Raw genomic sequence first — 26125 nt, 5'->3', positions numbered from 1 at the left:
CTGCCCAAGTTGCCTTCTTCTTCTGAGTTGGTTCCTCTGTTTTTTCAGAATGTTGTCCGATTGCACGGTATTCCTGAGAATATTGTTTCTGACAGAGGTACCCAATTTGTGTCTAGATTTTGGCGGGCATTCTGTGCTAGGATGGGCATAGATTTGTCTTTTTCATCTGCTTTTCACCCTCAGACTAATGGCCAGACCGAGCGGACTAATCAGACCCTTGAGACATATCTGAGGTGTTTTGTCTCTGCTGACCAGGATGATTGGGTTGCTTTTTTGCCATTGGCAGAGTTCGCCCTCAATAATCGGGCCAGTTCTTCCACCTTGGTGTCCCCGTTTTTCTGTAATTCGGGGTTTCACCCTCGATTTTCCTCCGGTCAGGTGGAATCCTCGGATTGTCCTGGAGTGGATGCGGTGGTGGAGAGATTGCATCACATCTGGGGGCAGGTTATGGACAATTTGAAGTTGTCCCAGGAGAAGACTCAGCGTTTTGCCAACCGTCATCGTCGTGTTGGTTCTCGGCTTTGTGTTGGAGATTTAGTGTGGTTGTCTTCTCGTTTTGTCCCTATGAGGGTCTCTTCTCCTAAGTTTAAACCTCGGTTCATCGGCCCTTATAGAATATTGGAGATTCTTAATCCTGTTTCTTTCCGTTTGGACCTCCCTGCGTCCTTTTCCATTCATAACGTTTTTCATCGGTCGTTATTGCGCAGGTATGAGGTACCTGTTGTACCTTCAGTTGAGCCTCCTGCTCCGGTGTTGGTTGAGGGTGAGTTGGAGTACGTTGTGGAGAAAATTTTGGACTCTCGTGTTTCCAGACGGAAACTCCAGTATCTGGTCAACTGGAAGGGTTACGGCCAGGAGGATAATTCTTGGGTCAATGCATCTGATGTTCATGCTTCTGATCTTGTTCGTGCCTTCCATAGGGCTCATCCTGGTCGCCCTGGTGGATCTGGTGAGGGTTCGGTGCCCCCTCCTTGAGGGGGGGGTACTGTTGTGAATTTGGATTCTGGGCTCCCCCGGTGGCCGCTTGTGGAATTGGACTTGTCATCCTCTTTCCTGTTTCACCTGGTTCCATCAGTAGTGGGTGTCGCTATTTAAGCTCATTTCTCTGGTGGTTTCTTGCCGGTCAACAATGTTATCTGATGCCTCTCAGTGCTTGTTCCTGCTTCTAGACAACTACTAGATAAGTTGGACTTTTGTCCATGTTTTGTTTTGCCTATTTGTTCCAGTTCACAGCTGAAGTTTTGTTACTGTGTCTGGAAAGCTCTCGTTGATCAGGGATTGCTACTCTGGCGTTATGAGTTAATGCCAGAGTTTAAGGTAATCTCTGGATGGTGTTTTGTTAGTGTTTTTCTGCTGACCATGAAAGTATACTATCTGTCTTCTGCTATCTAGTAAGCGGACCTCAAATTTGCTAAGACTATTTTCCTGCTGCGTTTGTAGTTTCATCTGAACTCACCGTCATTATATGTGGGGGGCTACTGTCTTCTTTGGAATATTTCTAGTTGCGCGGCAGGCTTAGTTCATGGTCAGTATAGTTCCATCTTCCGAGAGCTTGTCCCTCTATAGGCTTGCTATGATCTCTGCCTGCAGAGATCATGACACATCCTCCCCAAATCAGTCCCCAACAAAACATCAGTGGGCAAATTTTCCTTCACCCCGCTCCCGGCACCCCAATCAATATAAACCAGGGCCATTGGCAAGGGACCGCTGATGCCCCCTATCCCAGTGACAGTCAGGGTTTTCCCCGGAATGATTTCTTCAGGGGCCGCCAGTTAGGGTCGGATGAGGGTTCGTTCAGCCCCGGTGTCCTTGAGGCCTGTAGCAACATGGCCTCCCACGGTGACGTGCTGTACGTTGTCACACACCCTCCCAGCCACACCACCCACCAAAAGAACTGCTGCATTAGGCCCGGGGGCCTTGGATGGGGGTTTCTTCGGCTTGTCTGGACAGTAGGGACTGATATGACCAGTCCGGTTGCAGACGTAACACTGGCGAGGTTTGGTGGTAGGTCTGATGCTGTTGGCTACGGGGACAGGACTTCTGGGGTGTTGGCTGGCAGGGGTACTGGCGTTGGTTGCAGGCTTACCCCCTCTCCAGCTGGTGGTGACTGGTTTCCGCACTTCCAATCTACGGTTGGCCTCATAGGCATCGGCAATCTGCGCTGCTTTCGTCATGTCTTTGGGTTCTCTGTCCATCACGAACTGTCGCACCTCAGTTGGGCAAAGATGTAAGAACTGGTCTTTGATCATCAGGTCTCGCAGCTGTGCAAAGGTGGTCACTGACAGTCCTTGGGTCCACTGGTCAAAGTGGGTCCCCGGTCCATGTGCCACATCACTGTAACTGTCGTGTGCGCCACGTTGGAGGTTCCGGAACTTTCTACGGTACACCTCGGGTGTAAGCTGGTACTTGGCTATCAGAGCCTGCTTGATGGCCTCATAGTCACCATCTTGTTCTTGAGGGAGGGCAGCAAACGCCTCCAGAGCTTTGCCTCTCAGCCCTGGGGTCAGGTATCATGCCCATTTGTCTGTAGGCAGCTGGTACTGTCTGCAGGCTTTCTCAAAGGCCCGCAGAAAAGTATCCAAGTCCCCATCCTTTTCCATAACAGGAAAATGATCGGGCCGGGGCTTCGGTATCTGAGTGCTGCTGGGCTCACGGCTGGACTGGGACGACCCCTGCATTTGCAGTCGCACTAACTGCAGCTGGTACTCCCGCTCCGCTTGCCGCTCGGCTCGGGCCTCCTGCCAGTATTGCTGAATCAGCTGCAGACATCCATCATGGTCGTCAGTGGGGAGTTCTTCCAAGGCCGCCTGCAGGTGGGGGTCCAATTCGCCCTGATTGCTAATAGGGCCGGCATTCAGTGGTTGGACCTCTGCTGCAGCACCATGTTCGCTGGTGCTGGCTTCTGCGGCCACTGGGCTTTGAGAGTGGTCTAGAGCGGCTTCCCATTGCACCAGAACTGCGACCAGATGGGCTTTGTTTTTGCCTGCAAAGTCAATGTGCTGTGACTTGCATAACGCAGTAAGGGTGTCTTTGGTCTGCTGCTCATAAAAGGTTTCTCCCAGCAAAACCATGGTTGCCAAATAAAAGGACAGAAAAACGAGGAGAAAGGGAAGGAATAATTACCAGTACACACAATTATCTCAGGACTAATAAACACTGAGTTCGTTCTCCAAACTTATTTGCGCAGAGTCCTCGCAAGAACTTTTTAGTGAGAGGAATGATTGCTCAAACCAAATCACTAATGCTCTAAGATCCCACCGCCTTGCCACCAATTTGTCACGAATCCACACCGCTGCCAATATGTCACGATTCACACCGTGACTGTCACCCCTACGTCACGGATCGGGGTGACTTCAGGCCAACAGACGGCTATCACATGTGCAGGGGGGCTTATCTTAGTTATCCCTCCACTGCTACAATGTGATGAAAAAAACACACACAAGGCTATTGACCTCTTAGTTTACAGCAGGGGCTTATTTCAGGTATCCCACAGCTCTTCAATATATCACGAACTGCAGGGATTTATGTATATCCCGCTTACAGTTCCACTTGAAACTTGCAGCTCTCTGGCGCCCCCCTTACTCTCAGGTCAGATTAGGTACTGCACCTAGGGTAATTAGTCGCCAGAAAGGCTGCCTGCTATGTACTGGCTATTGGGCACGCTGCAACGAGGCGATATAAATACTCCCACTCAGGCAGGAACAATAATTATCAACGCCGCGGTCGCTACAGCGACTCCCAAAGGCCCAGCACAAAGGTAAGCTGCCAACAGCTTCGATTAAACGGGTCCGAAGCTAACCCAAAACAGTAGCGTAATTCCCTTCAGAAGACTTAGGGTACGTTTTAGAACAGGAAGAACGAACTAGTCATTTATATATTTTACTCCGAAAGTTTAAGGCAGTGTTTATATAAAAATATTACAAGGATGTTACAAAATGAGACAATTGAAAATAGGTACAAAGGTAATTATAAAAATAACAGGGGTTAAATGAGAAATAACACTTACATGTGTTCAGATCATTTGAGGCAACCAGGCTAGTGGAGTTCCCATATGTCCCAATGCATCAGGACTCTGGTTAGGAACAGCTCTTCAAGTCAGACTCACATAGGCTCCAGCAGACAGACAGCAGGCTGGGGTGCCTGACAGACTTATAGCTCAGCCTGATGACATCACAAAAAGGGCTGGTTTTCCCAGACCGTCCTATCTCTTCAGTTTAACTAAATTCAACCTAAATTTGTCTAATGCCTATAACTCCGCTACAGAACATGTCATAGTCATAACAAACCCAGCATTCATCTCGTATTAACATTGGCATTCTAATGAGATCAAATATGTCCTATTCGCATCATGTTCTCATACACTTTATGCAGTTAATAGCACTCTGTGTCTGTATTGCTACATACTTAGGCAGTGAACTGGTTCATGCAGCTTTACATGAACACCCGAGCCTTACACTGTGGCCGGTCCAAATAACTAAAGCAATTTTTACCATCCACCTCTCATGTCTCCCCTTTTCCTCATAGTTGGTAAGCTTGCGAGCAGGGCCCTCATTCCTACTGGTATCTGTTTTGAACTGTGATTTCTGTTATGCTGTAATGTCTATTGTCTGTACAAATCCCCTCTATAAGTTGTAAAGCGCTGCGGAATATGTTGGCGCTATATAAATAAAAATTATTATTATTATTATATTATTATTTGTGATGCATAATTACTTTTTACCTGATGGAGTTAGAAGCTCATGTTTAGAGTGGCTGACAGAACCGAAGATGAACGTTAACAATAGGTACTTTTCCTTTTTCTAGCCTACATCGTTGGCCCAATATCTTACAATAATGGAACAAAGGACTTCTTGCATTTACAGAAAGGAATCAGACCGGTTTTGGCTAGCACAACTTTCCATTGCAGCTATGCCAGTCGTAAATACCTTTCTTCAATAAAACTCCCTCACATACATTGACAAGGCAAGCTCTTGCCTGAGTGAAAGGGAAGGGAGGTTTTAGCCCACAGCCTGGGCTAACAGGAGAAACTAAACTTATATGATATTTCATACCATATCGTGACAACCTGCACAGCTGGTTTTAATCAGACCCTCAGATCAAAATAGGAACTGTCTCCGATACTTTCCGCGGATCACTCAGTCCAAGGAATAAAAAACAAAAAGAGTCTGACTTGGGAATGGCCCAATAGATTATCACAAGACTATCCCTATAAGCTTTTATGGGGAGCCTGAAAAATGCATATATATGTATATATACAGTACAGACCAAAATTTTGGACACACCTTCTCATTTAAAGATTTTTTTGTATTTTCATGACTATGAATTAACACATGTGGAATTATATGCTTAACAAAAAAAGTGTGAAACAACTGAAATTATGTCTTCTATTCTAGGTTCTTCAAAGTAGCCACCTTTTGCTTTGATGACTGCTTTGCACACTCTTGGCATTCTCTTGATGAGCTTCAAGAGGTAGTCACCGGAAATGGTCTTCCAACAATCTTGAAGGAGTTCCCAGAGATGCTTAGCACTTGTTTGCCCTTTTGCCTTCACTCTGCGGTCCAGCTCACCCCAAACCATCTCGATTGGGTTCAGGTCTAGTGGCTGTGGAGGCCACGTCATCTGGCGTAGCACCCCATCACTCTTCTTCTTGGTCAAATAGCCCTTACACAGCCTGGAGGTGTGTTTGGGGTCATTGTCCTGTTGAAAAATAAATGATGGTCCAACTAAACGCAAACCAGATGGAATAGCATGCTGCTGCAAGATGCTGTAGTAGCCATGCTGGTTCAGTATGCCTTCAATTTTGAATAAATCCCCAACAGTGTCACCAGCAAAGCACTCCCACACCATCACACCTCTTCCTCCATGCTTCACGGTGGGAACCAGGCATGTAGAGTCCATCTGTTCACCTTTTCTGCATCGCACAAAGACACGGTGGTTGGAACCAAAAATCTCAAATTTGGACTCATCAGACCAAAGCACAGATTTCCACTGGTCTAATAATAATAATGGTCTAATGTCCATTCCTTGTGTTCTTTAGCCCAGACAAGTCTCTTCTGCTTGTTGTCTGTCCTTATCAGTGGTTTCCTAGCAGCTATTTTACCATGAAGGCCTGCTGCACAAAGTCTGCTCTTAACAGTTGTTGTAGAGATGTGTCTGCTGCTAGAACTCTGTGTGGCATTGACCTGGTCTCTAATCTTAGCTGCTGTTAACCTGCGATTTCTGAGGCTGGTGACTCGGATAAACTTATCCTCAGAAGCAGAGGTGACTCTTGGTCTTCCTTTCCTCGGGCGGTCCTCATGTGAGCCAGTTTCTGTGTAGCGCTTGATGGTTTTTGCCACTGCACTTGGGGACACTTTCAAAGTTTTCCCAATTTTTCGGACTGACTTACCTTCATTTCTTAAAGTAATGATGGCCACTCGTTTTTCTTTACTTAGCTGTTGTTTTCTTGCCATAATACAAATTCTTACAGTCTATTCAGTAGGACTATCAGCTGTGTATCCACCAGACTTCTGCACAACACAACTGATGGTCCCAACACCATTTATAAGGCAAGAAATCACACTTCTTAAACCTGACAGGGCACCCTTGTGAAGTGAAAACCATTTCCGGTGACTACCTCTTGGCTCATCAAGAGAATGCCAAGTGTGCAAAGCAGTCATCAAAGCAGAAGGTGGCTACTTTGAAGAACCTAGAATATAAGACATAATTTCATAGTTTTGATGCCTTCAGTGTGAATGTACAATTTTCATAGTCACGAAAATACAGAAAAGTCTTTAAATGAGGTGTGTCCAAACTTTTGGTCTGTACTGTTTATATATAAGAATAAAAGCATTATTGCACATTGCCCTTGCACATTACCTGTCAGCAAACTTTGCCACACTACTTTGCTTGCATATCTCATTGCAGACTTCTTCTACATTGAATCAATAGAGAAAATTGACAACAAATCTGTGCTCAACCCAGAAAAGCCCTGATGTGCAGCAGATCTGAAAATCCACAACATGGGTGAAATTCTGCAGCAAAGCAGATCCAATGATGTACCAATAACCTGTGCTCCTGCCTGTGGAGGAGAGGTTGGAAAATGCCAATCACTTGTCCTGCAGGTAAAATCTGTGACAGGTCAGTGTACCTGGGGGGAGCTTTGGGATGGGGGGTTGCAATCAGTCGGGGGGACACTGGTGTGGAGTCCCTGGGGGGCTGCCTCTCAGTGGACTGGTTTATATGGACGTGACATGAGTCCTATGAGGCAGATGGATCGGATCCCTGTATTTGGGGGCTGCAGCTCATCGCTCACACATCAGGGGTGCTGGGCCAGCTCTGCCCCATCAGTACTGGGAGCACTGGGATGACTGGGAGGAGGCAGCTGCTCCTGACATTGCCGGAATAATTCCGCTTCCGCTGGCAGCAGAGCTCAGCCTCCCCTCCCTGCAGTCACCCAGCAAACATGGCCACGTCCCCCCAAAAGTCTCCCTCTACCCCCAAATCACCGACCCCCAAGTCACCCCCGTCCAGGAAGAAAGACGACTCCTTCCTGGGAAAACTCGGAGGAACTTTAGCCAGAAGGAAAAAAGCCAAAGAAGGTAAGAAGCTGCTACAATGTAACAGAGCAGCCCCTGTCTGCAGCACATCCCTCCTGTACTGGGTGCAGAGCATTGCAGGATACACACTGCAGCAGGAGGTGGGAGACAGACTGGGAAACCTCGGTGGTCTTCATCCCCCCCAGTGACACCCACCTGGGAGCATCGGGCAAAGGCTGCACTGAGAGTGAAGGAATGTGCAGATCTCCATTGCTTGGGCCAGACCCTCCCTTGTCTGTTTCCTGGGGCCAAATGCAGAATCCATAGAATGCAGCCAGTGACCTGTGTCTGTGCCAGAAATGTCTGAGGGAAACGTGTCCACAACTCAGGTGTCTAAATATATAATATTATACAAATAGTGGATCTTGTAGAAAGCATAAATATTTCTCTATTTATGGTCAAGCTTCTCTTTACACACAGTGTTTATATCCACAAACAGTGACTTTATACATACATTATTTCTTTCCTGCTGATCCTGAGTTACATCCTGTATTATACCCCAGAGCTGCACTCACTATTCTGCAGGTGCAGTCACTGTGTACATACATTACATTACTGATCCTGAGTTACATCCTGTATTATACCCCAGAGCTGCAGTCACTATTCTGCTGGTGCAGTCACTGTGTATATACATTACATTACTGATCCTGAGTTACATCCTGTATTATACCCCAGAGCTGCACTCACTATTCTGCTGGTGCAGTCACTGTGTACATACATTACATTACTGATCCTGAGTTACATCCTGTATTATACCCCAGAGCTGCACTCACTATTCTGCTGGTGCAGTCACTGTGTATATACATTACATTACACCAGTAATCCATAGTCATAATGATTTTTTTTAGTGTTCTTTTCATCTTCTGTTGATATTTTGCCTCCTACTGTTACATACTGTCTAATGTTTTTTTTTCATCGTTTAGTTAGGCTAGGTTCACATTTGCTGTTGAGTCCGCAGTGTGACGTACGCAACCGCAAACGCATGGCAAAACGCATGATAACGCTGCATTTTTTATCTGCATCAACTTACGCATGACGGATAAAAAAACGCAACGTTTGCATGCGTTTTTGCCTACGTTTGCGTTTTCAAGGAGAATTTAATTGACACAAGCCACACCCAATGGGCGTGTCTCATGGGATTTCTGTATATAGACCCTTGTGCAAACGCAAGCGAACGCATGTACTTGCATTCCTATGTGTTCCCATAGACGGTAATGTGTTGTTTTGACGTACTCCTTCCGCAAGCGTCCGCATGCGTATGGCGGCGGAAATTTGACGCAATAAAAATTCTTACATGGTGCGTCAGCTGCGCACAGTCGCAAAGCGCAAAAATACACATGCGTAAGCAAACACGGGCTAACGCATACAAGGGCAGGCACCTGCGTCTACAATGTTAAAGATAGGAAATCAAGACGCATGCGGATGTATGCGCCCGAAACGCTGCGGACACAACCGCAAATGTGAAACCAGCCTTAGGCTACTTTCACACTAGCGTCGGTACGGGGCCGTCGCCATGTGTCGGCCTGACGTACCGACGCACGTTGTGAAAGAAATAAACAACGGGGGCAGCGGATGCAGTTTTTCAACGGATCCGCTGCCCCATTGTAATGTCCGGGAGAAGGGGGTGGAGTTTCGGCCGCGCATGCGCGGTCAGAAATGGCGGACACGACGCACAAAAAACATTACATTGAACTTTTTTTTGTGCCGACGGTCCGCCAAAACATGACGCATCCATCGCACGACGGATGCGACGTGTGGCCATACGTCACAATGCGTCGCTAATGAAAGTCTATGGAGAAAAAATGCATCCTGCAGACAACTTTGCAGGATGCGTTTTTTCTCCAAAACGACGCATTGCGACGTACGTCGCACAACGGAAGTGTGAAAGTAGCCTTACTTGGTCTTGTTTCCATAGCGGAGGTATGGCAGTTCTTCCACAATTATCTCTTCTGGACAGATTTCCCCGAACACTAGATGGGTGTCGCTGGGACTCACTGGTTGCTGCTAGTTCTGAGTTGATGGCACTGCTTGACATCTTCCAGTGTGAAGGGACGTTAGCACAATGTGCTTTTCATCTCAGTAGTGGATATCATTGGTGCAACCTCTGTGGCCGCACAAGAAGTAAGGGGGCTACAACCATGTCCAAAGCAAGCAGGTGGAGTTGCTCATAATGAAGAGCTATTGGGCTGAAAGGAGCACATAGAATGTTCTTGCACAGGGGTCCTCTGCTGGCTATGTCCACCAGTGTTTACTTTTCTGCACTAAAGGTACCGTCACACTAAGCGACGCTGCAGCGATACAGACAACGATGCCGATCGCTGCAGCGTCGCTGTGTGGCCGCTGGAGAGCTGTCACACAGACCGCTCTCCAGCGACCAACGATGCCGAGGTCCCCGGGTAACCAGGGTAAACCTCGGGTTGCTAAGCGCAGGGCCGCGCTTGGTAACCCGATGTTTACCCTGGTTACCAGCGTAAAATGTAAAAAAAACAAACACTACATACTTACATTCGCGTCCCCCAGCGTCCGCTTCCTGCACTGACTGAGCCCGGCCCTAACAGCAGAGCGGTGACGTCACCGCTGTGCTGTACTTTCACTTTCACTTTACGGCGCTCAGTCAGTGTGGGAAGCGGACGCCGGGGGACGCGAAGGTGAGTATGTACTGTTTGTTTTTTTTACATTTTACACTGGTAACCAGGGTAAACATCGGGTTACTAAGCGCGGCCCTGCGCTTAGTAACCCGATGTTTACCCTGGTTACCAATGTAAAACATCGCTGGTATCGTTGCTTTTGGTGTCAAACACAACGATACACGGCGATCTGCCGACCAAATAAAGTTCTGAACTTTAATCAACGACCAGCGACATCACAGCAGGATCCTGATCGCTGCTGCGTGTCAAACTAAACGATATCGCTATCCAGGACGCTGCAACGTCACGGATCGCTAGCGATATCGTTTAGTGTGAAGGTACCTTAAGTCTCCTTGGACAATCATTGTGTCTAAGCTCATCAGTGTTGCTCATTTCTTCGTTCTCTTCAAATAAGCTTAAAGAATACATGTTGAAATCTTTGCCTGGGATACACTTTGCTGATGCAGTATACTCTATGTCTTGCTGTATTCAGTCTTGCCAAGGTGTTGAACATGTGACATGAAAAAAGACCAAAAAATCCGAGAAGTGATGATATGGCCCCCACGGAGCCCTGATGTAAACACAACCTTTGTGTGCGATCATAGCAGACAGTGACACATAAAGATTTGCACAAGCTTATTTCCACAGAAGATCTGTGGTTAGTTCTCCAAGATGTTTGGAACAACCTTCCTGCTGAGTTCCTTGAGAAACAATATGCAAACTTACCTTGAAGAATTGTTTTGAAGGCAAAGGATGGGCTCACTATTTTTGACATTTGATAAAAATTAACTAGTAACACTTCTATTTTGTAAAGCATTCTTACTTTGCAACATTTGTTTCCAGACATGCCTAACACTTATGCAGAGTGCTGAGTATATTTGATCACTACACCTTAACCTCTTTCTATGCCAGGATGTCTGTTTTGCTTTCTTGGTGCCCCTCATGTATGTGTAGATGACCACATTGTGGCTGTCACTAGTGGGTTTTCCCTCACATCACTCTGCAGGAATGTTCTGGGTGAGTTCATAGTCGCCCCACATGATGAGGTCACATCATAAATTCCATTCCCGACACTTCATCATAGGAATAGACTGCGTGGAGGAGTAATAATCCAGGATACTAATACTAATGTACAAGCGTCCACTGCCCACTGTGTTATAAACCCCAAAATAAGAATCAGGTAATTGTACAGAAGGTTCTTCTATGTAAATCCTAGGATACATTCAGATGTAGCAGAGCGGTATTTGTCATTTGCCATTTGTTGTGTGCTCTCACCCACCACGATCTGTGGCTTTACGTAGGACTGCAGGTAAAACCTATTACAGTGATAGAAGATACACTCTTGGTTAATCTACAATATAATTGTCTAAGGGATACTTCCGTCTTTCTGTCTGTCTGTAACGGAAATCCCAAGTCGCTGATTGGTCGCGGCAAAACAGCCACGACCAATCAGCGACGGGCACAGTCCGGCAGCAAAATGGCCGCCTCTTCCTCCCCGCAGTCAGTGCCCGCTCCATAATCCCCTTCAGTCAGCGCTCACACAGGGTTAATGGCAGGGTTAGCGGACCGCGTTCTGCCGCAGTGTAACGCACTCCGTTAACGCAGCTATTAACCCTGTGTGACCAACTTTTTACTATTGATGCTGTGTATCCAGCATCAATAGTAAAAAGATCTAATGTTACAAATAATAAAAAAAAGGTTATTCTCACCTTCCGACGACGCGCGCTGTCCTCGGCAGTGCAAGCAGCAGGTTCCGGTGCCAAGAATGCTATGCGAGAAGGACCTGCCATGACGTCACGGTCATGTGACCGAGACGTCATCACAGGTCCTGCGCTCATACCAACCCTGGGACCGGAAGCTGCCGCATGCACTGCACACAGGCGCCTGGACTTCAAGGGGCCTTCGGAAGGTGAGTATATGTTTATTTTTTTATCTTAAGTCTTTTTTAACCACGCATATAGTGCCCACATTGCTTTATACTACGTGGGCTGTGTTACATACTGCGTGGGCTCTGTTATATACTACATCTCTGTGCTATATACTATGTAGCTGGGCAATGTACAAAGTGACTGTCCAATATACTACGTGGCTGTGCAATATACTACATGTTCTGTGTTATATACTACGTAGCTGTGCAATATACTATGTGGCTGTGTCGGTTCTGTTATATACTATGTCGACTGTGCAATATACTACGTGGTTCTGTTATATACTACGTGGCTGTGCAATATACTACGTAGCTATGCAATATACTACGTGCCTCTACAATATACTACGTGGCTCTGCTATATACTACGTCGCTGACCAATATACTACATAGCTGTGCAATACACTACGTAGCTGTGCAATACACTACGTGGCGGTGTTATATACTACGTGGCTGTGCAATATACTACGTGCCTGTGCAATATATTACGTGGCTCTACAATATACTATGTGGCTATGTTATATACTACGTGGCTCTGCTATATACTACGTGGCTGACCAATATACTACGTGCCTGTGCAATACACTACGTAGCTGTGCTATATACTACGTGGCTATGCTATATACTACGTGGCTGTGTTATATACTACGTAGCTCTGCTATATACTACGTATGCTGTGTTACATACTACGTAGCTCTGTTATATACTATGTAGCTATGTTATATACTACGTCGGTTGTGTTATATACTACGTCACTGTGCAATATAGTACGTAGCCTGTGCTATATACTACCTACATATTCTAGAATACCCGATACGTTAGAATCGGGCCACCGTCTAGTATTAGTATAAAGACAGATGCCGTCATTGCTCCAGTCCAAAGTATGTGGCATCTGCTCCATTAAGTTGAAACGTGTTAACTTTGAATTGAAGTCCAGTCTGCATGGCTGGTTGTGGGGTTCCTTACTATTGATTCCCCCGACATTTTCCACTAAGGGGAATCCAAGCTCATAATTCCTGAGCAAGCAACAGAGCTCTTGAGTTGCAAGCTCCCGAGTGCAGCTTGAAAAGTACATTCATTTTTGCTAGTGAAAAAGGATCAATCAATGCGTAGCCAAAAAAAATAAAATTCTCAGGAAGTAAGACATTGGAGTTCTGGATGTCATTGAAGGAATCTGCCAGATACAACACTGATGACAGAATTCATCCACCTAAGAGTCACATACCATGGTACTGAGACTGGGGCTTATAAGTAGCTTCAAGGGTAACATAGTTACTACACGCCTCAGCTGCTGTAGAACTTCCTAATTCAGAACCTCATACTGCACACCGTCAGCTGCTGCAGAACCTCATGATACAGTAACTAAGTAGTGTAGGACCCCTTTATACACGCACCTCAGGTACTAGAAACTACATTTTATTTTTATTTTGTTTTTACATGGACTGTGCTTTATTCACTGTCGTAGAAAAAAATTGTAATATCCTTTAAAGACTTCTCCGGAGAGGAGACATGTCACCCTCACGTTGAACATAGGGTATTTATTATAACTGGGGAAGTGAGAAAGAGCTGACACTTCAACCTCCATTGAAGTAGAACTTCCTGCCATCAACAGGTAATTACAATAGGGGATCTGTTGAGAACCCGTCACCAAGTCTAAGATTCAAATACTCAGAGACTGAGAAGTTACACTTCCCCGAGGCAGGGGCATCCTCTGTTTAAAGGAATTATCTCAGACACTCTGGACTCAGTGGTCCATGATGAATATTGGAGAATGCATTGATCCGATATTTATGGGAGGAATATTTTCAGCGGTGTGACGAATATAACGTATTTACTCACCTCACCATAAGTCCGGCCTAACACCTGAAATTTAATAACGTACAGATGCATGATGCTATCCATGCCATGTTTCATCTCTATAGAAAGATAAAATCGTGTTAGGAAACGTGATAACAATATTTTCTGCCCGGGACCTCCAGGGGCAAAGATATCCTGAAAGTTGGGTATCTTATAATCTTCTAAAGACCTAGCACATCCCACAAACAGCCCCCATATGAGCTCACCAAGGAAAGGTACAACCCGCTGGCAAAAATTATGGAATCACCGGCCTTGGAGGATGTTCATTCAGTTGTTTAATTTTGTAGAAAAAAAGCACAGACATGGCACAAAACTAAACCCATTTCAAATGGCAACTTTCTGGCTTTAAGAAACACTAAAAGAAATCAAGAATAAAAAATGTGGTAGTCAGTAATGGTTACTTTTTTTAACCAAGCATAGGGGAAAAATTATGGAATCACTCAATTCTGAGGAAAAAATTATGGAATCGCCCTGTAAATTTTCATAACCAAAACTAACATCTGCATCAAATTAGATATGCTCGTTAGTATCTAAAAAGGAGTGATCACACCTTGGAGATCTGTTGCACCAAGTGGACTGACATGAATCATGGCTCCAACACCAGAGATGTCAATTGAAACAAAGGAGAGGATTATCAAACTCTTAAAAGAGGGTAAATCATCACACTATATTTGCAAAAGATGTTGGTTGTTAACAGTCAGTTGTGTCTAAAATCTGAACCAAATACAAACAACATGAGAAGGTTGTTAAAGGCAAACATACTGGTAGACCAAGGAAGACATCAAAGTGTCAAGACCGGAAACTTAAAGCAATATGTCTCCAAAACAGGAAAAACACAACAAAACAAATGAGGAACGAATGAGTGGAAATTGGAGTCGACATCTGTGACCGAACTGTAAGAAACCGCCTAAAGGAAATGGGATTTACATACAGAAAAGCTAAACGAAAGCCATCATTAACACCTAAACAGAAAACTAGGTTACAATGGGCTAAGGAAAAACAATCGTGGACTGTGGATGACTGGATGAAAGTCATATTCAGTGATGAATCGAGAATCTGCATTGGGCAAGGTGATGATGCTGGAACTTTTGTTTGGTGCCGTTCCAATGAGATTTATAAAGATGACTGCCTGAAGAGAACATACAGATTTCCACAGTCATAGATGATATGGGGCTGCACGTCAGGTAAAGGCACCGGGAAGATGGCTGTCATTACACCTTCAATAAATGCACAAGTTTATGTTGATATTTTGGACACTTTTCTTATCCCATCAATCGAAAGGATGTTTGGGGATGATGAAATCATTTTTCAAGATGATAATGCATCCTGCCACAGAGCAAAAACTGTGAAAACATTCCTTGAAAAAAGATATAAGGTCAATGTCATGGCCTGCAAATAGTCCAGATCTCAATCCAATTGAAAATCTTTGGTATAAGTTGAAGAAAATGATCCATGACAAGGCTCCAACCTGCAAAGCTGATCTGGCAACAGCAATCAGAGAAAGTTGGAGCCAGATTGATGAAGAGTCCTGTGTGACACTCATTAAGTCCATGCCTCAGAGACTGCAAGCTGTTATAAAAGCCAGAGGTGGTGCAACAAAATACTAGTGATGTTTTGGAGTGTTTTTGTGTTTGTTTTTCATGATTCCATAATTTTTACCCTATGTTTGGTTAAAAAAAAGTAACAAATACCGACTACCACATTTTTGTTCTTGATTTCTTTTAGTGTTTTTTAAAGCCAGAAAGTTGCCATTTGAAATGACTTTAGTTTTGTGCCATGTCTGTGATCTGCTTTTTTCTACAAAATTAAACAACTGAATGAACATCCTCCAAGGCCGGTGATTCCATAATTTTTTGCCAGGGGTTGTATTTGAGCATAACCTTGATCTAATAAAAATCAAAGTTTCGGGTTTTGTCATTTGTCAGTTCTGGAAGACACAGTGCTGCGTGGTTCTGTCTGTTGCTAAGACCTGAACCATTTCCATGACACAAGTTTATTACTTTTCTGTTATCTCTTTTATCGCATGTGATTGTATATACCGTATCCTTTTGTTTACCATTTTGTAACTTCTTTGTATATTATTTTATAAACACTGTCTACTTTTTCAGATGAAATATAAAAAGTTTAGTAGCTCTGTTCCTATTGCTCTGTAAACCGCACCCCTAAAGCAATACGCTATCTCAACAAGTGTCCAATCGGCCTATATAAGCGAATGGTGGTGGCAGCTAGTAGTTCTTTTTTTTATTATTGAGTTGGCAGGGATCCTATCAGGGTGTGTGTGTGTATATATATATATATATATATATATATATATATATATATATATATATATATATATATATATATATATATATATATATATATATATATATATATATATATATTCCATGGGTTGGAAACGGAGGTGTATATACCATACGTTCACTGGAAGTTTCCTAATAACTGGCTTAGTAGGGAAAACAGCCTCGTCCATCACTCGTCAGTCAATTACGTAATTGTCCTGACTATTGGAGGCAGCGGAGTTGCATCCCCTGACACTCGCCCTCCTCAGGTCCAGTGCTGAGACTCCATCATCGCTGCCAATGTCTGTTATTATCTACAGCTCTTATGACATGGTGGCAACATTGCAGCCAATCAGCGTGAACTCACCAATTGGCTGCAGTGCCATCAATGTGACATCAGCGCTGCAGACAATAACAGACAACAGGAGCAGCAGAGGAGACTCAGTGTTGAGGTGTGGAATAATAATCATGCATCCTGCAAATGATAAGGATACTAGAAGTCACCTGGGAGTTTTCTACCCTTTATCAAGGAGCTGGGCTTGCAGCCGCATGCCTTTACTTGGCCTCTGGACCCCTTTGTGATTTTCAATATCTTTTAGAAGTTAGAGGAATTATTTCTTACATGTGCGAATCCAAGATACATTCAGATTGATAAAACTGCTGAATATTTCTTGTACTAAAGGTCTCCAAATTCCGACCTGACAATTGGGAAATATTCTCTATAAATACCAGCGTGGTTCTTGTGAATGGAGGCTGTGGCTTTGCAGAGGGATATTGTCCGAGGTTTTGCCTCCTCTCAATGCTTTCATTTATTTGGAAAGATGTTTGACATTCTTTATCTCCTCTTGCCAGTATAAGTCATACAAATTTCTGTGAAGGTCACGATGTGTGCGCACACAGGCAATGGTATTGCTAGGATGAGACAAAGACACACGAGGTATTATCAAAGCCCCATTACTTTTTCAATGGCCGCTTCTGTGGCACCGAAGCCTGCAGTTCTGTATATGTTATAGCTGGAATCTCAAGAATTAGCTCTATAATGGAAGACATTTGATGGAACCAGAGGTTAGCAAGCCAACATAACATTGAAATTCTTGCAGAAATTCATTCTGAATCCATAAGAAATTCTGTAAATTCATTCTTTGATCTTTTTCTTTGAAAAGTGAGACGTTTCGAGGTGCAGATTAATGGCTGCGCATATGTTACGTTCCCAGTTAAAGGCTTATTTTGGAGTATCGCAAAAGGTTCATAGTTAATACTTATTGTTTTCCTGCATTGAGTGTCCTTCCCATCATGCCCCTTGGCAGAAGACCCCTTCAGATTTTCTGTAAGGAGCCTGCAACTATGCTCATTGTCTCCCCCTACTGGTTAATGTAGTGTATTACCATTTTTTTAAAAAAACACTCCCGATAAGACATGTTATGTCTAATCAATTCCTTGAATCTGAGTCATTTCCGGCTTTCTCAGATCCTACAATAGGCAGAAGACACTTAATTCCTTTTGCCTCGAGTGTCCCTTTAAAACACGTATACACGGTCTCCCACGGTCTCTCTAAAAACTTTGCCTAAACTAAGAGTACAAGCGAATAAGAAACTTTGCAATATGTCTTATCAGAGAAAATGTGCTTCTTCCTTCGCCTCCCGAATGCATCATTTATTTTAAAAATCCATATGGGTTAAAACAGAATATACTTTCTAATCTACAAAGGTTCAGATTACATTTGCTTATGGAAGTCTATGGCAAGAGGATGGGGAAAACCAGTGATAGCTAGATTCTAGTAAGTTTTCATCTCACACCAGCGTTGGATTCACTGCTACACTGTTCAGTACTGCTTTCTAATGTCCTCCATGGTGCTACTGCTTTGTGAACATGTGCTAACTAGAGACAGAAGAGCAGGAATCCCTTGTGCTATGTAGTGTTGGAGATACCATAGCAGCTAGTCTTCACCTACTAGCTTAGAGATAACAGAAGAACAAAACATACATTATATGTATTCACATATACCTTCACACTTTCTATAGCTGCATTGTATTTCTAGCCCCTTAGTTACTGATGTTTTTTTTTTTTAAATTATTGCTGGTTTTGATCCTTAATTGTTTTTTTGCACTTTTCTCCGTTGTGATGTCTCAGCTGCCGACCTCCAATTTTAACCTGCTGTTATCACCTGCTGTTTGACCTCTGGTTATGTATTGACCTTACTTGCTGGTACATACAGTGCGCTGATCTGGTGCAATGTTCAGGATCACACCCTGGGAAGTACTCTGCAGAAAAACTAAAAAAATGATATGTTCACACTGAATTTGTTATGTTAATTTGAGCACGAAAAACATGGGGTTTTTGCACCCAAATCCATTTTTTTTCTATTGATTTTAATAGGAAATTTATGTAACAATTCACAAGGTATTTTTTCCTGATGCAGCTTTAAGACTGACAGTTCGCCAGTTGTATACACTGTGTGATAGAGTTGGCAACATACTGGACAACTTTATTTTTTTTACATCACTTTATTGCTACATACGATTACTATATCTCACCCACTACTATCAGCTATGCCCCCTAATGGCAATTTTCAAAATGGTCTTATGAAGAGCAAAAAGCATTGAGAACATAATACATTGGAATGTTTTATTTGCTCAACTTTGGGAATATGATAAGTCAGCCCCTTGTGACACATCTGACCCACTGACAAACAAATCACGCTTCCATATAGCAGCACGCTTCCACAAGCTTGGCATGTGCAGCATTCACCTAATATGTTTGTATAAATAATCTTCGTTCTAAAAATTGGTGCGCGGGTGTGAAGAGGAAGCAAAAAAAAAGGGCTTGGCTTTATTTACTTTAGTTTTCAGATTCTGTTTTCTTTGTGGTAAAGAACACACTGAGCACCAAGTAATAGTTGATATATAGTTATAATCTGGTAACGTTACTATGTACATGACTTATTCTGTCTGATCCTCCATCTGCAGAATACCGAGTGCTGCTCTGGGGTATAATACAGGATGTACCGTAACTCAGGATCAGCACAGGATCAGTAATGTAATGTATGTACACAGTGACTGCACCAGCAGAATAGTGAGTGCAGCTCTGGAGTAATAATACAGGATGTAACTCCGGATCAGTAATGTAATGTATGTACACAGCGACTGCACCAGCAGAATAGTGAGTGCAGCTCTGGAGTAATAATACAGGATGTAACTCCGGATCAGTAATGTAATGTTGTATGTACACAGTGACTGCACCAGCAGAATAGTGAGTGCAGCTCTGGGGTATAATACAGGATGTAACTCAGGATTAGTACAGGATAAGTAATGTAATGTACAGGGCCTTGCGAAAGTATTCGGCTCCCTGGAACTTTTCAACCTTTTCCCACATATCATGCTTCAAACATAAAGATACTAAATGTAAATTTTTGGTGAAGAATCAACAACAACTGGAACACAATTGTGAAGTTGAATGAAATTTATTGGATATTTTAAATTTTTGTGGAAAATCAAAAACTGAAAAGTGGGGCGTACAATATTATTCAGCCCCTTTACTTTCAGTGCAGCAAACTCACTCCAGAAGTTCATTGTGGATCTCTGAATGATCCAATGTTGTCCTAAAAGCCTAATGATGATAAATATAATCCACCTGTGTGTCATCAAGTCTCCGTATAAATGCACCTGCTCTGTGATAGTCTCAGGGTTCTCTTTGAAGCACAGAGAGCATCATGAAGACCAAGGAACACAACAGGCAGGTCCGTGATACTGTTGTGGAGAAGTTTAAAACCGGATTTGGATACAAAATTATTTCCAAAACTTTAAAATCCCAAGGAGCACTGTGCAAGCGATCATATTGAACTGGTAGGAGTATCATACCACTGCAAATCTACCAAAACCCGGCCGTCCCTCTAAACTTTCATCTCAAACAAGGAGACGACTGATCAGAGATGCAGCCAAGAGGCCCATGATCACTCTGAATGAACTGCAGCGATCTACAGCTGAGGTGGGGCAGTCTGTCCATATGACGACAATCAGTCATACACTGCACAAATCTGGCCTTTATGGAAAGGTGGCAAGAAGAAAGCCATTTCTCAAAGATATCCCTAAAAAGTGTTGTTTGAAGTTTGCAACAAGCTACCTGGGAGACACACCAAACATGTGGAAGAAGGTGCTCTGGTCAGATGAAACCAAAATTGAACTTTTTGCCAACAATGCCAAACGATATGTTTGGCATAAAGGCACCACAGCTCATCAACCTGAACACACCATCCCCACTGTCAAACATGGTGGTGGTAGCATCATGGTTTGGGCCTGCTTTTCTTCAAGAGGGACAGGGAAGATGGTTAAATTTGATGGGAAGATGGATGGAGCCAAATACAGGACCATTCTTGAAGAAAACCTGTTGGAGTCTGCAAAAGACCTGAGACTGGGACAGAGATTTGTCTTCCAACAAGTCAATGATCCCAAACATAAAGCCAAATCTACAATGGAATGGTTCACAAATAAACGTCTTCAGGTGTTAGAATGGCCAAGTCAAAGTCCAGACCTCAATCCAATCGAGAATCTGTGGAAAGAGCTGAAAACTGCTGTTCACAAATGATCTCCATCAAACCTCACTGAGCTCGAGCTGTTTGCCAAGGAAGAATGGGCAAGAATTTCAGTCTCTCCATGTACAAAACTGATAGAAACATACCCCAAGCGACTTGCAGCTGTAATCGCAGCAAAAGGTGGCGCAACAAAGTATTAAGTTAAAGGGGCTGAATAATATTGCACGCCCCACTTTTCAGTTTTTGATTCTGCACAAAAATTTAAAATCACAAATCAATTTCGTTCAACTTCACAATTGTGTTCCACTTATTGTTGATTCTTCACCAAAAATTTACATTTGGTATCTTTGTTTGAAGCAAGATATGTGGGAAAAGGCTGAAAAGTTCCAGGGAGCTGAATACTTTTGCAAGGCACTGTATGTACTCAGTGGCTGCACCAGCGGAATAGGGAGTGCAGCTCTGGAGTATAATACAGGATGTAACTCAGGATCAGTAATGTAATGTATGTACACAGTGACTGCACCAGCAGAATAGTGAGTGCAGCTCTGGAGTATAATACAGGATGTAACTCAGGATCAGTAATGTAATGTATGTACACAGTGACTGCACCAGCAGAATAGTGAGTGCAGCTCCGGAGTATAATACAGGATGTAACTCGGGATCAGTACAGGATCAGTAATGTAATGTATGTACACAGTGACTGCACCAGCAGAATAGTGAGTGCAGCTCTGGAGTATAATACAGGATGTAACTCAGGATCAGTAATGTATGTACACAGTGACTGCACCAGCAGAATAGTGAGTGCAGCTCTGGAGTATAACACAGGATGTAACTCAGGATCAGTAATGTAATGTATGTACACAGTGACAGCATCAGCAGAATAGTGAGTGCAGATCTGGGGTATAATATAGGATGTCACCCAGGATCAGTAATGTAATGTATGTACACAGTGACTGCACCAGCAGAATAGTGAGTGCAGCTCTGGAGTATAATACAGGATGTAACTCAGGATCAGTACAGGATCAGTAATGTAATGTATCCAATCCTAGGCGAGGTTTCAGTCATTGCTCTGTGTATATAGAGCGCCTACTGTAACCGCGCACTGACTGACAGCAGCTCAGCATTAGACCTGGCAGTCAATCAGTGTTGGGGTCTGAAACCGCGCAGGCGCAGCCTCCAATGACTGGAAGCTAAACGCTGAGGGGAATGATTTCTCAGTGCTGGCCCTGCCTTATGTCAGAACGCTATAAACCTGCAGAGTAACCCCACATTTGCAGGTTAATAGGTTTATTTTACATGACAAATTCCCTTTGAATACTCACCCCAAATAAATCTATCCCCCACATTCAAATTTTGGAGTCATTTTATGTTAGGCCTTACCTCCATATACAGTTAGGTCCATATATATTTGGACAGAGACAACATTTTTCTAATTTTGGTTATAGACATTACCACAATGAATTTTAAACAAAACAATTCAGATGCAGTTGAAGTTCAGACTTTCAGCTTTCCTTTGAGGGTATCCACATTAAAATTGGATGAAGGGTTTAGGAGTTTCAGCTCCTTAACATGTGCCACCCTGTTTTTAAAGGGACCAAAAGTAATTGGACAGATTCAATAATTTTAAATGAAATGTTCATTTTTAATACTTGGTTGAAAACCCTTTGTTGGCAATGACTGCCTGAAGTCTTGAACTCATGGACATCACCAGACGCTGTGTTTCCTCCTTTTTGATGCTCTGCCAGGCCTTCACTGCGGTGGTTTTCAGTTGCTGTTTGTTTGTGGGCCTTTCTGTCTGAAGTTTAGTCTTTAACAAGTGAAATGCATGCTCAATTGGGTTGAGATCAGGTGACTGACTTGGCCATTCAAGAATATTCCACTTCTTTGCTTTGATTAACTCCTGGGTTGCTTTGGCTTTATGTTTTGGGTCATTGTCCATCTGTAGTATGAAACGACGACCAATCAGTTTGGCTGCATTTGGCTGGATCTGAGCACACAGTATGTCTCTGAATACCTCAGAATTCATTCGGCTGCTTCTGTCCTGTGTCACATCATCAATAAACACTAGTGACCCAGTGCCGCTGGCAGCCATGCATGCCCAAGCCATCACACTGCCTCCACCATGTTTTACAGATGATGTGGTATGCTTTGGATCATGAGCTGTACCACGCCTTCGCCATAATTTTCTCTTTCCATCATTCTGGTAGAGGTTGATCTTTGTTTCATCTGTCCAAAGAATGTTCTTCCAGAACTGTGCTGGCTTTTTTAGATGTTTTTTAGCAAAGTCCAGTCTCGCCTTTTTATTCTTGATGCTTATGAGTGGCTTGCACCGTGCAGTGAACCCTCTGTAGTCACTTTCATGCAGTCTTCTCTTTATGGTAGATTTGGATATTGATACGCCGACCTCCTGGAGAGTGTTGGTCACTTGGTTGGCTGTGGTGAAGGAGTTTCTCTTCACCATGGAGATTATTCTGCGATCACCCACCACTGTTGTCTTCCGTGGGCGCCCAGGTCTTTTTGCATTGATGAGATCACCAGTGCTTTCTTTCTTTCTCAGGATGTACCAAACTGTAGATTTTGCCACTCCTAATATTGTAGCAATTTCTCAGATGGGTTTTTTCTGTTTTCGCAGCTTAAGGATGGTTTGCTTCACCTGCATGGAGAGCTCCTTTGACCGCATGTTTACTTCACAGCAAAACCTTCCAAATGCAAGCACCACACCTCAAATCAGTTCCAGGCCTTTTATCTGCTTAATTAAGAATGACATAACGAAGGGATTGCCCACACCTGTCCATGAAATAGCCTTGGAGTCAATTGTCCAATTACTTTTGGTCCCTTTAAAAACAGGGTGGCACATGTTAAGTAGCTGAAACTCCTTAACCCTTCATCCAATTTTAATGTGGATACCCTCAAATGAAAGCTGAAAGTCTGAACTTCAACTGCATCTGAATTGATTTGTTTAAAATTCATTGTGGTAATGTCCATAACCAAAATTAGAAAAATGTTGTCTCTGTCCAAATATATATGGACCTAACTGTATTTCTAGGCAAAAAAAAAGGCTACTGAAGGCCGCCATACACATTAGACTGACAGATGATGTCAGGAGAAATAAGAGTCCGGCACACCCTGTCTCATGGAGAACACAGTGCTGCTGTCTATGGAGACTTAAGATACCTTCACACTGAGCGACTTTACAACGAGGATGACAGTGATCCGTGACGTTGCAGCGTCCTGGATAGCGATCTCGTTGTGTTTGACACGCAGCAGCGATCTGGATCCCGCTGTGATATCGCTGGTCGGAGCTAGAAGTCCAGAACTTTATTTGGTCGTCAGGTCGGCGTGTATCGTCATGTTTGACAGCAAAAGTAACGATGTCAGCAATGTTTTACATGGAGCGTGAACGATAAGTGAGTCACCGTTACGTCACAGGATCGCTCCTGCATCGTTGTGGAGCTGCTGTGTTTGACGTCTCTACAGTGACCTAAACAGCGACGCTGCAGCGATCTAGTTTAGGTCGGCTCGTTGTCTATATCGCTGCAGCGTCGCTGAGTGTGACGGTACCTTTAGGGAGAGATAGCTGCCGACCAAAACGATCAGCCGAACCATTGTCTGGCCAACAAATAAGTATTGTAAATGGACTCCCTTGAGGTGTCAGTGAATTTAGTAGGTTTGTAAATATTAGAGAAAGATCTGTCCTCGGAGACCTAAGGCCCCGTCTCACTTAGCGACGCTAAAGCGATCCCGACAACGATACGACCTGTCAGGGATCGTTGCTGCGTCGCTATGTGGTCGCTGGTGAGATGTCAAACAGTGAGATCTTACCAACGATCGCTCCTGCGATCTCACTGTTTGACATCTCACCAGCGACCTGTAGCGACCTGTACAACGATGTCACATGGGAGCTATTATGACGATTCAGTGTCTGAGTCGTCAACGAGGTCGTTGGTAAGGTGTCAAACACAGCGATGTGTGCTACCCAGCGGGACCTCAACGATCAAAAAAAGGTCCAGGCCATTCCGACACGACCAGCGATCTCGCAGCAGGGGCCTGGTCGCTGGTACGTGTCACACATAGCGAGATCGCTACTGAGGTCGCTGTTGCGTCACAAAACTTGTGACTCAGCAGCGATCTCGCTAGCGATCTCGCTATGTGAGACGGGGCCTCTAGTGATGGAAGCCCTTAGATCCACAAGGTCGTGGATATGGCTATTGTGTTCTCCCTAAAATCTTGTCCTGTACTAACACATTGTATCAGTCTATCATGTATGCGAACAAGACGAGGTCAGAACAGGCTTTTAGTCCAATAGAAAGAAAACAATGTTTCCATTCACTGTCAACAAGTACAGAGAGGAATTAAAGTACATTAGAAAGTTTCTGAACTTTATAAATGATGGATGAGACCTTGTAGCGTGACTGTGCCTCTTTAAGAGCTTCTCATTTATTTGTATCTATCAGTTTTGTGATTTTACATTTCAGTACAATTGCCAAGGTGATTGGAATGAAAGGCTGAGTTGTGTCACCCCATTATTACCGATCCAATAGGTCTCTCTTCTTTGTTGCAGATAACACTTGTGTGTGGTGTTTTGCTTTTTTATTTGCCCACTGTGTGTGGAGACTTGGCATTATTTCTCAAGGGGAATAGATAAATCCATCTTTGTCTATAAACCAACATGGAGGTGTGGTGGATGCAATATATATATATATATATATATATATATATATATATATATATATATATATATATATATATATATATATATATATATTTATTTATATATAGTGTGGGGGATTGTCTGTGAATAGAGCGCTTCCACCATGGCGAATTCTGTGTCCTTTATGTTGTTGCACACGACTCGCTGTCTATTCGCCGCTTTATGTCATCAGGAAAATGTAATAAATATTTACCTCTGGCATTGTTTGCTGCAGCGGGAAGAATACATCTGACTTTCATTAATTAACTGCGATTCACAAGAACGGTTCATGGACACTGGACCGGAGAGAACATTCGCCCAGCTCCGCGCTCGCGCTGCCTTGACACACGGAGGATATGCTGAGCCCTAGCAATTTCCTTTTCTCCTATTGTCTCATTACACAAAGTTATTGCTTTGTTACCTTTCTTATTATGTTTCAGCGTATGTTATGGATTCCACCTGAAATTCTGTAGCACTTTTAACAAATTTGTGCTCTTCTTGTCAAGTAGATTCCTCTGTCTCCCTGCTATAGATTTTTCATTTTTTTTGGCACTCAATGCCCTTAAAGCTTATCTAAAGGGTTACTCCCCAAAAAATCAAGTTATTCCCTATCCAAAGAATAAGGGATAACTTACTC

The 26125-nt window shown here is 43.6% G+C and overlaps 1 protein-coding gene across 1 annotated transcript in view; it reads left to right on the top strand.

Moving 5' to 3' along the window:
• Positions 1 to 7299: 7299 nt before the first annotated feature.
• The window catches only part of PARVA (parvin alpha), a 58941-nt gene continuing 40115 nt past the window's right edge, over positions 7300 to 26125 (top strand). Inside the window, exon 1 of the mRNA XM_077287255.1 lies at positions 7300 to 7580. Within this exon, the coding sequence (XP_077143370.1) occupies positions 7445 to 7580 (136 nt within the window). The 5' untranslated portion in view covers positions 7300 to 7444. The remainder of the gene's footprint in view (positions 7581 to 26125) is intronic.

This window comes from Ranitomeya variabilis, chromosome 2 (genome assembly GCF_051348905.1).
Source record: "Ranitomeya variabilis isolate aRanVar5 chromosome 2, aRanVar5.hap1, whole genome shotgun sequence".
Classification (NCBI taxonomy): domain Eukaryota; kingdom Metazoa; phylum Chordata; class Amphibia; order Anura; family Dendrobatidae; genus Ranitomeya; species Ranitomeya variabilis.
This window is presented reverse-complemented; position numbering and strand designations above follow the sequence as displayed.